The sequence below is a fragment of the Nycticebus coucang genome, chromosome 10 (assembly GCF_027406575.1).
Source record: "Nycticebus coucang isolate mNycCou1 chromosome 10, mNycCou1.pri, whole genome shotgun sequence".
Taxonomy (NCBI): domain Eukaryota; kingdom Metazoa; phylum Chordata; class Mammalia; order Primates; family Lorisidae; genus Nycticebus; species Nycticebus coucang.
This window is the reverse complement of record NC_069789.1, coordinates 114217252-114230206: the sequence shown is the minus strand read 5'-3', so window position 1 is coordinate 114230206 and position 12955 is coordinate 114217252. Positions and strand designations below refer to the sequence as shown.

General features: G+C 45.3%; 2 protein-coding genes across 2 annotated transcripts; both read right to left on the bottom strand.

Moving 5' to 3' along the window:
• Positions 1-3295: 3295 nt before the first annotated feature.
• On the bottom strand, positions 3296-4430 carry LOC128596251 (complement component 1 Q subcomponent-binding protein, mitochondrial). The gene has a single exon (XM_053605885.1). It carries the CDS (start codon positions 4384-4386, stop codon positions 3541-3543), a length of 846 nt encoding a protein of 281 aa, XP_053461860.1. The 5' UTR covers positions 4387-4430; the 3' UTR covers positions 3296-3540.
• A 4382-nt stretch (positions 4431-8812) lies between these two features.
• On the bottom strand, positions 8813-12092 carry KLK7 (kallikrein related peptidase 7). Its single transcript, XM_053606872.1, has 5 exons — positions 12020-12092; positions 11506-11665; positions 11079-11326; positions 10810-10946; positions 8813-9131 (listed from the first exon to the last, which is right to left on the bottom strand). Exons 1-5 carry the CDS (start codon positions 12090-12092, stop codon positions 8976-8978), a joined length of 774 nt encoding a protein of 257 aa, XP_053462847.1. The 3' UTR covers positions 8813-8975.
• Positions 12093-12955: the final 863 nt, after the last annotated feature.

Genomic DNA, 12955 nt, shown 5'->3' with positions numbered 1-12955 from the left:
TCAATTGGAGCTCATTTCAAGCCATAAAGAGCCTGGGGCCACGAGCAGCCACCATATTGCATACTGGCCAACGTCACTGCTCAAATGACTTTGTTCTAGTTCCAGGTGTATATTGACGCATGCAGTGTATGAAATCTCTGCAGTCCTGGATGAAAACCAACACACAGCAAATATGACTTTAGCCCACACATCCAAGGATGTGAATATGTAACAGATTATTTCCTAAGTCAAGTTAAGTTCTGTTTCAAGTCCAATTCTGGCTTCTGCAGAAGTAGCTCTGGCTACTACTCCTGACTTTTGGGATCATGTCGTGTTTCCCAGGACCATGCTCTGCCCTTTATCCTCTGTGCCTTCTCTCATGCTATTTCCTCTTCTTAGAATGCTTTCCCCACATTTTCCTGGCAACAACTTATCCTTCAAGTCTTTGCTTGGGCATTACCTCCTCCAGGAAGACTTCCCTGAATACCACCCAACAACCTCCAACTGCTACTGTTGGTTTAGTCACTCTTGGGTAGGTTCCCAGAGCAGGTACCAGGGCTGATGCAGGACCTGGCCCAGAGGAGGCCTTAGAACAGGAGTGGGAAACCTGCAATCTTAAGGTCACACATGGCCTTCGAGGTCCTTTAGTGCAGCCTGTTAACTGAATCCAAATTTTATGGAACATATGTTTGTATTTGTATTGGTACATTTTTGTTTGTTTGTTTTTATATTTTTACCTCATTTTTAAAATGATGTATTTAAAATGCCAAAGAACAAAGTAAGTTTAAATGAAATAATCCTCCCAGATTGATTGGCACAATGAGAACATTAGTAAGCCACAAGGGCTGAACTGATGGCTGTTACACTGGTGATTTAGTTCCAACTTCTCCCACCTGATTGGTGCCACGACCACAGAGGCTGGTTGGTGAGAGTTTGTGGGGTTTAAGTACACTAGTCTGTTATCAGCTTTTGATAATAGTGCACTGTGTTTCTGTCTGAAGTGGAATTTGTGAATAGTCATCACAGCTCACTGCAACCTCAAACTCCTGGGCTGAAGCAATTCTCTTTCCTCAGCCCCCCAAGTAGCTGTGACTACAGTGTACCACTATACCTAGCTAGTTTTTCTTTTTTCTTTTCTTTTCTTTTTTTTTTTTTTTGCAGTTTTTGGCAGGGGCTGGGTTTGAACCCACCACCTCCAGCATATGGGCCCGGCGCCCTAGCCCCTAGAGCCACAGTTGCTGCCCTGGTTTTTCTACTTTTAGTAGAGACTTGGTCTTGCTCTTACTAGGGGTGGTCTTGAACTCAAGTGATCCCTCGGCCTCAGCTTCCCGAAGTGCTAGGGTTACAGGCATAAGCCACCATGCCCAGCCTGACAGTATTTCTTTATGTATTTATTTATTTATTTTAATTTATTTTTTCCCCCCCCCTATTTATTTTAATTTAAAAATATTACAAGGGTACAAACTTTTGGTTAATTTGCTTCTATGCATTTTAAGTCGAAGTTATAGGTGTGCTCTTCACTCAGAATGTGTGCATCGAACCAGTTACGTGTGAATTAACTCAATCCCTCCTCTTCCTCCCTGCCACCTACCTGATTACCATTGAGTTTTACTTCAAATGTGCACATAAGTGTTGATTGAATCAAAACCACACTGAGATATTACCTAACTCCAGTGAGCATGGCTCTTATCAAAAAGTCCCAAAACAACAAGTGCTGGCACAGACATAGAGAAAGGAACACTTATATGCCGTTGGTGGGACTACAAACTAGTACAACCTCTATGGAAAATAGTATGGAGATACCTCAAAGAACTAAAAGTGGACCTACCATTTAATCCAGCAATCCCATTATTTACCTAAAGGAAAAAAAAAGTCATTAGCCAAAAAAAAAATAAAAGAATAAAAAAATAAAAGAAATGGATTTTAGGGCAGTGCCTGTGGCTCAAGGAGTAGGGCGCTGGCCCCATATACCAGAGGTGGTGGGTTCAAACCTGGCCCCAGCCAAAAAAAACTGCAAAAAAAAAAGAAAAAGGAAAAAAAGTCATTTTATCAAACAGACACTTGCAGTGAAATGTTTTTAGCAGCACAACTCACAATGGCAAAGATGTGGAAACAACATAAGTGTCCATCGATATGAGCGGATTCATAAAATGTAATATATGTACACCATGGAGTATTGCTCAGCCATTAAGAAATGGTGGTCTAGTCTCTTGTGGCATGGTGGATGGAACTGGAGACTATTCTTCTAACTGAAGTATTGCAAGAATGGGAAACAGACATGTATTTTTAAATTCTGTCTGCTGGACAGTCCACCATGTCAAAGAAAACCAAAAGAACCCTGAAGGAAGAAAACAGATTTTTTAAATGAGGAATGGGAAGTACAATATTATCTTGTTTCTGTTAAAGCTAACATGATTTTCTTGTTTGTGATATTGCAATATCAACATTAAAGAAATTTAATAATCATCAGCATTATAGCACTCATCAGGACTACAGATATTTTGAATTAGAGGAGAAAAATGAAAGATTGTATTGCAGAAATTAAAAGATAAAAAGCAAAATCAAAGGCAATTCCTTTTTTTTTTTTTTTTTTCTTTGAGACAGAGCCTCATCTGTTGCCCTGGGTAGAGTGCGGTGACATCACAGCTCATAGCAACCGCCAAATCCTGGGCTTAAGCAATTCTCCTGCCTCCACCTCCCAAGTAGCTGGGACTACAAGCACCCGCCACAATGCCCGGCTATTTTTTGGTTGCAGCCAACACTGTTGTTTGGCAGGCCAGGGCTGGATTTGAACCTGCCAGCTCACGTGTATGTGGCTGGCAACTTAGCCACTTGAGCCACAGGCTCAAGCCAGCAAAGACAATTCTTTCAAGCAGCAATAAGACCTGGAAATAAGGCTGGGTGTGGTGGCTCACGCCTGTAATCCTAGCATTCTGGGAGGCCGAGGCAGGTGGATTGCCAGAGCTCACAGGTTCGAGACCAGCCTGAGCCAGAGTGAGACTCTGTCTCCAAAAATAGCCTGTAGTCCTAGCTATTTGAGAGGCTGAGACAGAAGAATCGTTTGAGGTTGCTGTGATCTGTGATGGCACAGCACTCTACCAGGGGCAACAAAGTAAGACTCTGTCTCAAAAAAGAAAGACCTGGAAATAATGCCATTGAAGCAACTTATAAGGTAGTTTATGTACTTGGGAAAAAAGGGAAGCCATGCATTGATGTAGAAATTGTGAAAGAAAAATTGTAGGATGTTTAGACCCCAACAATGTTTCAAAGTGGAAACAACTTTTTCTTTTTTTTTTTTTTTTTTTTTTTTTTTTTCTTTTTGGAGGAGATAAACCAATTTTATTGTCTATTATTATGTTATACAAAAATCTAGATTTGTACAGAAAAAAGCCAAATGAATAGTGAGTGAGTGCAAAAGAAATAATTTACATTTGCTGTTTTTATATCCATGATAGGAGGATGATAACCATTTTCAAAGCACAGGTGTCTGGCTGTAGACTGGGATTCATTCACTGGCCAAAGCCTGCCATAAAAGTAAGGCTTTCAGTGTCTCTGTGTGCTCTACTGGCTCTTGACAAAACTTCTGAGGTCTTCGAGAAAAGTAATGTACTCCTGGTGTTCCAGGGCTGTGCTGAGTTCTACCAACTCATCTGCAAAAGTGTTGTCCACCCCTCGGTCCGCAAGGAAATCCATTAGATGGTCATACAAGGCCCAGTCAAGGGAATCTGTGTTGAGTGTGTAATTAGTGTCCTTCCATTCAGAATCACGGGTGGACTGAAAGCTAACTTCCCTGATAGAGAAAATGTCACTTTCAGCCTCTTCTTCTTGTCCAACCTCATCCTCTGGATAGTGGCAGTCCAGCACAAGGGCCTTCTTGCCATCATTCTTCATAACCTCAACCACGAAATTAGGAGTTGACGTCAGTTCAGGCTCCTGTTCCTCAACCTTCTGCCCTTGTGAGGGCTCCTCTTCACCATCATATGTTGGTGGGATGCTGTTGTTAATGTTGAAAGTGACAGTGATCTGTTCCCCAGCAACTTTCCGCACTAATTTTGCTTCTGTCCCATTCAATTCCAACTCCCAACCTCCAGACATCTTGGGGAGAGACGTATGCTTCTGGATTTTCTTTTCCTCCTTAATTTCATCACTCAGAAATTCAACAAAAGCTTTGTCCCCCTCGGTGTGCAGCGCGCCGCAGCCGCAGCCACAGGCGCGGGGCCCGGGAGGCCGCAGGAGGCCGGGCCGCCGCTCCGACCCCGCGCGCACGCAGAGCAATCCGAAGGGCCGGGCGCACGGGCGGGGCGCCAGCTGCAGTAGCTGCCGAAGCGGCGGGGCGGGCGCGGCGGCGCGGAGGCCGGCAGCAGCGGGGCCCAGGACACGGGGCACACAGCGGAGCAGAGGGAGCATCGCGCCAGAGGCTGCAGTCTCAACACGTGCAAATGCGGAAACAACTTTTTCAAGGAGAATTATAACTGATTGGCAGCTTAATTAGCCCTCAACTTAACAGAACAACTTCATACAAAATTTCGAAAGGAAAATATATATTATTCAATTACTTTGGATGAATCAACTGATCCTAAGGACTTGACACAGGTTTTATACTTCATTGGCATTAAAACAGAAGATTTTCTCTGCTGTGAAAAGTTACTCACTTTGGGCCCTCTTGAAAACAGAACATAGGTTGGAGACCAGCCTGATCCAGAGTGAGACTCTGTCTCTAAAAATAGCCTGTAGTCCTAGCTACTTGGGAGGCTGAGTTTGAGGAGGATTGTTTGAGGTTGCTGTAATCTGTGATGCCACAGCATTCTACCGGGGCAACAAAGTGAGACTCTGTCTCAAAAACAAAACAAAACAAACAAACAAAAAAAACTGGAAATAATGCCATTGAAGCAACTTATAAGGTAGCTTATGTACTTCTTCAACAAGTTTCAAGATAAAAATCTTGAAGTGGGACTGAATTTGGTGGATTTAGTGAATGTATGTACAGATGGTGCACCTTTTATGACAGGAAAACATGAAGGGTTTGTTTTGCAGATAAATAAGTATGAACAGATCCAGAGACTGTCATTTCTTTTCATTGTATCTTGCATTTCGAACCTGCAAGTGTATTAGCTAGTGCAGGGACAGGTATTAGCCAAAATTTTATCTCTGTGAGAACAAATAGTTAAATTTTATGAAGAAGTGAATCAGCAATGTGAATTATTGAAAGAAGATTTCTATAAGAATGCAACATTTCTTCGTGCTAGCACGTCAAATCAAAATGACTTGAATATTTCTTTGTGAGGTAAAACTAAGTCTCTATAGTGTATGATATAATAGCAAAAAATGCAAACATTTTAAAAAAAAGCTATCTGGTTTAAAAACACTTATTTCTTCAAAAGGAACATTTTCCCCAGTTAGCAAAGATCACTGGAGAGCAGGATGATATATGTGAATCATTTGAAGAATACACAACTATTATAGACCAATTAATTGGAGAATACAGTGAAAGTTTTACTGGCTTTGAGAATCATGACATCACACTCAAATTAACATTTCAGCCTCACCCGATCAGTGTCACAAATGCACCTAAGGAACTATAGATAGAATTGATTGAGCTCTCAGTAGATGATATTTTAAAGGTATTATTTGATGTCAAGAAAGATCCAATTGAAATATGCAAAAAATGCAGTACAATACCCATGCCCTTGGCAACATGCCTGGGAACTGCTTTCTTGCTTTGCAACCACTTTTGGCTTCAAATCTATATTCTCCTACTTAAGCCAATTCAAGGTGCCCTTAAGGTCACCAATGACATACCCACCTAGAGGATCAACTGAAACTGTGGACCTCCATCCTGCAACCAAACATTCCAATGATTTCCAACAAAAAGCAACCACAACAAAATCATTAAAAAGTTAGTTAAAATTGGGCGACGTCTGTGGTCAGTGGGTAGGGTGCTGGCCCCATATACTGAGGGTGGCGGGTTCGAACTTGCCTCGGCCAAACTGCAACAAAAAATGGCCAGGTGTTGTAGCAGGCGACTGTAGTCTCAGCTACCCCGGAGGCTGAGGCAAGAGAATCACCTAAGCCCAGGAGATGGAGGTTGCTGTGAGCTGTGACACCATAGCACTCTACTGAGGGCGATAAAGCGAGACCCTGTCTCTAAAAAAATGTTAGTTAAAATTAACAAATGATTTTCCTTTTTTGAAATTATTAAGTACATAGTAATACTTTTTTTTTTTTTTTTTTACAAAATAACGTACATTTTTAAGAACAGTAGAACCTCTGTAAGTTGACCACCCAAGGGACTGTAACAAACTGGTCAACATACAGAGGTGGTCAACATAGGGAAATAGGCCCCTGTACTGACATGTACATGTGATGCATGTCTGGTCTATGACAATTAGGTCAACCTAAAGTGGTCAGTGTAGACAGGTGGTCAACTAGGAAGTTCTACTGTATATCTAATTGAAGTTTCTTGAATGTGGCCTTATTTGCAGCTAAATTAATGTGCCCTTCTAACAGGAAAATGTTTCCCACCCATGCCTTAGGAAATGTTGACCAATTGACTAAATGACTTCATTATATCCACTCCAATTTTACAGATAAGAAAACTGAGGCTCAGAGTGGAGGAGTTAATTGTTCAACATCAAACATACAGGAAATGGTGGAACCTGAATTTGAACTCAATTTCAAACATAGCAATTGTTGTAGCCTATCTCTTGATGATGCCACTGGGTCTATCTTATGACAATATTGGGGGGGCTGAACTTGGTAGGAATTGTTGAGAGCCATGTGGGGAAAGAAAGGAGGTGGTATGAATAAATGAAGTCTCTACCAAATTGACTTGCTCATCAAAAGTATTCCATGAAGAAATTGTTTTATAAGGAAACTTCATGAGACTGTAGGCAGGAAAAAGTACTAGAAGTCATAAATGATAAAAACCAACACCCATTGGAGGCTTATGCTATGTCAGACAATGTTTGAGTACATTCCATATAGTAACTAATTTAATCTTCATAATAATGAAGTAGATGCACTTTCTCCTATTTTAAGAATGCAGGAACAGGGATGGGGAAGTAATCAGCTCAAAGGCAAATAGCTTGTAGGGGTCACAATTGGGATTTGAACCCAAGAAACCAGATTTCTTGAGCTATTGCATTAACAACTATACTGCATTATCTGCAAAAGAAAAATGAAGTTACTTTTTAAAAATTCAACATGAGTACCATCTCAGGCATTGCAAACCAGTCCACCTTTTGCTTGTGTGTAGGAGGAGAAGAGAGGCAGGGCCGGGGACCTCCAGGCCTACTTAGTGCAAATGCAATGTTTTGATATTTTTTAAGTTTTAGATTGAATATTGATTTAGCATGGCTTGTAGGAGAGAGGGGAAGTTGATGGAGCCTCTTGGGGATGGAGAGCTAAAAAATCCTTGATGTTCTTTAAGCTTGACACAGGTCCAGAGATTTGGCTGGGAGTTAGGTAATCTGGTCTGAGGGAAGAGGGACAGGGGACCTGGATTGCCATTTTTGTGTGTTAACATCCTGTGTGCAGAGAATCAGAATCAGTGACTGCAGAACTTCTGCAAAATCACCGGGATGTTAATTGGGTTAGGAGAGAGATTCAGAGATGAGATAAGGAGGGGAAGGATCTGGAGGATGTTGGTGTATCCTGGGAGAGAAACAGGAAAGACAGGTAGGAGGGGTAGCCCAGGCTGGAGTGGAATCCCTCTGTCAGCAGCACCTGAGGTGTGACTGCCCAGAAAATCTCTGAGGACAGGTGGCCAAGGCCAAGTGGCTTGGCTCTGAGTCACAGAGGACTCTTCCCTCATCTTGTTCCCTTCCAGAGGCCCTGTTTCTGCCTTCTTTGGGAGCAGGAGCCCACTTTTCTCAGGTTCTCAGCAGCGACCTTCCTCTGGCACCCAGAACATTGGTTGCTCACTTTTGGCAGGCCCTTTTGGGAACCTGGTAGTTTGTCTACTGGAAGTCCACATCCCTCTGAAATCCTCCCTCTCTCCTTATTTGTCACCTGTCAGATGTCTGGAAACACTTTCACACCTCTTTCCACCCTAATGAAATAGGCATATTATCTCCTCCCAACTCCCTCCCATCTTCCCTCTCTCCCTCCTTTTTTCTCTCTCCCATTTTACAGATAGAGGAAAACTGAGACCTGGGAGGCAAGACCAGGTCAAAACCATGCACATTTTCCTTTCTAGTTTCCCTCCCTTAAGGGTCTCCCCTCTCTGACCTTAGCTTTTCAAACTTTTCCACTTTCATTTTCTAGGTTATAAAAATCCACATCTACAGAAACGTACATGGGAAGAAAGAGAAACTTCGTTACTACCCCGTGTACAATCTGGGACATGGCCTTTCAGATTTTATTCTGTGGAAAGTCCATTTTACATGGGAAGGATCACATACATAGTTTTGTATCTTCTTTTTGTCACTTAACCTCATTATAGCCTAAACATTCTTGCATAACACTAACAGTTCTGCCTAAGTGTTATTTTTAACAGCTTCATAATATCCCTTTGCCAAACTGGTCTATTATTTAAACAATCAAATACTTTAGAACATGTTCATTGTTTCCAATTTTATCACGGTGATAAATAACATAGTGGTAAATCCTTGTTCCACATTTTGGAGTTTTTTTTTTTTTTTTTTTTTTTAAGTCAGGTCTTCCTAGGACTATTTACTGTGCTAAAAGTGATGAATAAGGGTTTCAATTCATGTGGCCATTCTGTGTCCATAGAGATTGTACGAATTTCCAGTCCCAGTATTTGAGAGTGTTGGTCTCACTGCATCTTCATTAGCACTGAGGTTTTTGTATTTCTTTATTTGTTTTGATTTGGAGGCCCTTACAAATTTCATTGGTTTACAAACAGGTCATATTCACTGTTGAGGAATATGTCTTTGAGGAAAGGTAGTGCCAAATATGACTTTATAGGTCATCGATGTTCTTTTTTCCCTGGATTTTTGTTTAAGGTCCATGATTATTTAACTCTTGGTGGTGTGTTAGCGATGCTTTCTCATGGTCTCATTTATCCAGTCGCTGTACTTGCATACTTGAGTGTAGACACCTGGGTCATTGGGTTGGCCACAAGGGAAAGTTCCCCAGGACACCAGACCTTGCAGGGTACCTTTGCATACCAACGGTCCCCCTGAGTCACCCTGGAGGGAACAGAGCAGAAAATTAGCATTGGCTTCAGAGCAAAGCCCCTCAGCCCATCTCAGCCTCATCCATTCCTCAGTCTTTGTCCTGTCAGACCAAAGATTTTCATCCCAGCCAGTGTGAAGAGACTCATTGTCTCTGGGAACCAATAGTAGAGCAGGAGTTAGTGCTCTCATACAAAGGACAAATCAGGTCCTTTGAAGGGTTGAGCTCTGGCCAATGGGACCAATTCCAGACAAAGGGCAGTGCTTCCAGGATCAGAGTGCTGGTTTACCTTCCAGTGCTAAAGACATTGATTGCTACAAGCTAGTAGAAGAAGGAAAGTTGTCCCCCAGAGATGGATGTATAACCCTCTCGCCTGCAGGAAAGTAGGACTCCACAGTCTTGGAAACCAGGGGTAGGACCAATTACATCATTTAAAGGGCCCAGTGCAAAAGGAAAATTCAGAGATCTTCGCTCAAAAATTATTAAGGATTTCAAGACTGCTGGAGGGCAGGGAGTGGGGGGCATGTCACACAGCTGTGATCCCAGCTAAGTCTGAGGCTGGAGGATTGCTTGAGATCAAGAGTTCCAAGACCAGCAAAACTCCATTTCAGAAAAAAAAAGAAGGAAGGAAGGAAGGGAAGAAAGAACTAAGGAAGGGAGGGAGGGAGGGAAAAAAGAAAAAGGAATAATTTCAAGATGCCAACAGGAGTGTACTCAACCAAGCATGGGACCTTCTGAGCTCTGTGTCATGGCAGCACTTGCCATTCGGGAAACTGCCCTCATGAGAGCAGAAGCAATCACTGCCCCCACCCCCAATTTGTCTAGGAGGAGCATCCCTCTCCCATCACTTCTATCCCTACCTCGCACTGTCCTACTTCCCCTGATTGCTGAGGGTGTGTATGGGGGAAGAGAGGAGGAGAGAGTGAGAGAGATCAATGCAGAGAAAGAACAAAGAGAAAAAGTGTGACATGAAGTTAGGCATAAAGGGAGATGTGGGAAGACTTTGTTCAGAAATAGAGGTGTTTGACAAAAGGCTGAGGGAGGGGGGGAGAGTGCTTTCTCCAGGACCAGGGCCAGGGGTACTAACTTTGGGCACAAAATCTCTATAATCGCAATCAATATTTCAAGGCAATACTTTACAAAAATCAAATGCAATATCACAAAATAAAAACAAAACAAAACAAAAAATGACAACAACAAAAAACAACCCATGATGGACAGCGTATCCAAATTTTAAATCAAGACAGTGTCAGGGCAGTGCAGGGCTAAGCCACCCTGGTGCATGAAGCGAAAGGATAATTCAGTAAGATACATTACACTTCATTTAAAACTGTGCTATTTCATTTGTTGTGGACATTTTGCATGAATTTTTACTTTTATTTTTTAAGTATTGCCCTAAAATATAATTTATTTCAATTCTGGAGTTTTTTGGCATCTGCTTAAAGTTTTGAGGGGTCTGAGGCCAGGCCCTCCCTTGCTTCCCCTGGTCCCACTCCCATTCAACTTACTGCCCATCCCGAGGGCCACACCAGCCCCTGGATAAACTCCTGCTACTGCCTCAGGCAGGGGACAAACTAAAGAAAGCTGAGGTGACCAGGCCCGGGGGATGGCAAAGATGCCTGGTCACTGGGTCAGGCTGTGTGCCCAGAGCAAGAAGACAGGGTGGCCAAGGCTGGGAGAGGGGTGTCTCACATTGCAGGCGTTGGTCTTGGCGTCAGGGATGCCAGCACACAGCATGGAACTGCCCAGCAGGTCCTTGTAAACCTTCTTGCAGTCCTTGGCGGAGATAAGCTTGACATCTGTGCACATGAGCTCGGAGGGAAAAGTCACTGCAGGGAGGAGAGGGAACAGCTGTCAGCCATAGGCTGGGGTCTGTGACTCCTGCGTGCTGACACCCACGATGGTGCCTGAGCACCTGAGGGGCTGGGGGCCTGGTCTCCTGGGTCACTGGAGCAGCTTACCGTCAGGGCTTGTGGTCGTGCCCCAGCCAGAGACAGTGCACATAGTCCCAGGGGGCTCGCAGTGGGAGGGCAGGGTGACTTTTTTCACACTTGATGACAGCCTGGCCCGGCTATTTAGCTTCACAAGCATGAGGTCATTAACATGAGTCTGTGTGGAGTAGCCAGGGTGACGGAATGACTTTGAGGCCTTGATCTTCTGGGACTTCCTATCACCCAGCTTATCACTCCCCAGGTGCACGGTGTACTGACTGGGAGAAAGAACAATATTCAGAGACAGACACTGTGACTGAAAGGCAAGAACAGAGACCCAGAGAGAGAAGGGGACAGAGACCCAGAGAAAGACAGAGACCCAGAGAGACAGAGCACCCAACAGAGAGGTGGAGGTGCTGGCTGCATGCCCTCCCAGCACAGCCCTGGGGGCACTTACTCCATCTTGCAGTGGGCTGCGGTGAGTACCCAGCGCTCGTTGACCAGCACGCCCCCACAGTGCAGCTGATTGCCCTTGAGCAGAGCCACCTGCCATGGGTGGGAACCTCTTGGACATGGAACACCATCAATAATCTTCTCCCCACTCTTGTCACCCTGGGCTGCATGAAGACATGAAGGAACATAAGGGGGCCTGTGTTGGAGGAAAGCTGAGGCCACAGCCCAGGGATTCCAGAGTCAGGCATGGAGAGAGACAGAGACTCATGAAGAAAAGCAGAGAAAGTGAGAGGTGAGGATGGAGAGAGACAAAGGGAGCCTAGGAGGAGCATCTCACCCCGGGCAGCCACAGAAGCCTAGAGAAAGACCGGGCTTGGAGGGGACAGAGACCCTGGGAAGCCAGAGAGGGGCTGGGCACAACAGTCTGGTCTTCCGGGGCGGAGGCTGTTTGAGGAGGGAGAGGCCCTGACTTAGGGACTCCTTAGAGAGGGTCAGTGAGGACACGGGGAGGCCCTCACCTTCTTGTCCAGCAGTTCCCAGCGCTAAGGACAGCAGGAGCATCTGCAGGGGCAGGAGAAGGGATCCCACCATGGTGCCTTGTGAGCCGCTCAGAGCTGCCAGGCAAGGGAGGTTCTTTCTGCTGGAGCTGGAAAGAGAGAGTCCAGAGTCAGGAATCAGATCCCCCAGCCGCTCCTTCCTCAGACCCAGGGGTCCAGTACCTCAGCTCCTCTTCCCTGAGACCCAGAGGTCCAGTTCCTCAGGTTCCATCCTTCTCCTCCCTAGGCAACCCAAACTTCTTAATCCCCACTGCCCTTTCCCCTAAGAAGCCAAGCGGCCTTTCCCATCCTCTCAGAAGAAGGAATCAGCTGCCAGCCAGCATACCCCACCCCAGTCCCACCCCCAACACACTTGGGAAAGGGCCCTGCGCACCTTGGCAGGGTCTGATCTGATCTGGGCTTGCACTCGGGCACTCGGACTCTCAGGCTGGGTTGGGTCGGCGCTGATCTGCAGCCCTCTGCGGGCGGTCCTCTTATACCACCCTCACCCCCGCGCCCGCCCCCGGTGCCCTGGGGTGCGGGTGGAGCCAACTATGGGACACCCTCTTCCTGCGTTTGCGGTAGTGGTTATGTGGAACCCCTGAGGCAGCAGAAGCGTTTGGCACCAGTGCAGTCTCCCTCTCCCCGCCCTGGCTCCGAATGTCGGGCGGCACCGACCACTTCACCCCCGCACATTCTGGTCCCGCCGTCCCTCGAGTCTACTCGCGAGGGAGGATCCGGGCCGGCTGGCTTGAAGGCGCAGGAGCCGGGCTCCGAGCGGGCAGTGCTCAGAGCACGGACTCTGGCCTGGGTCCTTCTCTGGAGCCATTTTCTTGTCCTCATTCCCTGGGGTGGGGGCCTAGACGCCTCCCTCCACCCTAATTCTCACCAGCCTGTGGAAACCTGTCCAGGTTGAGT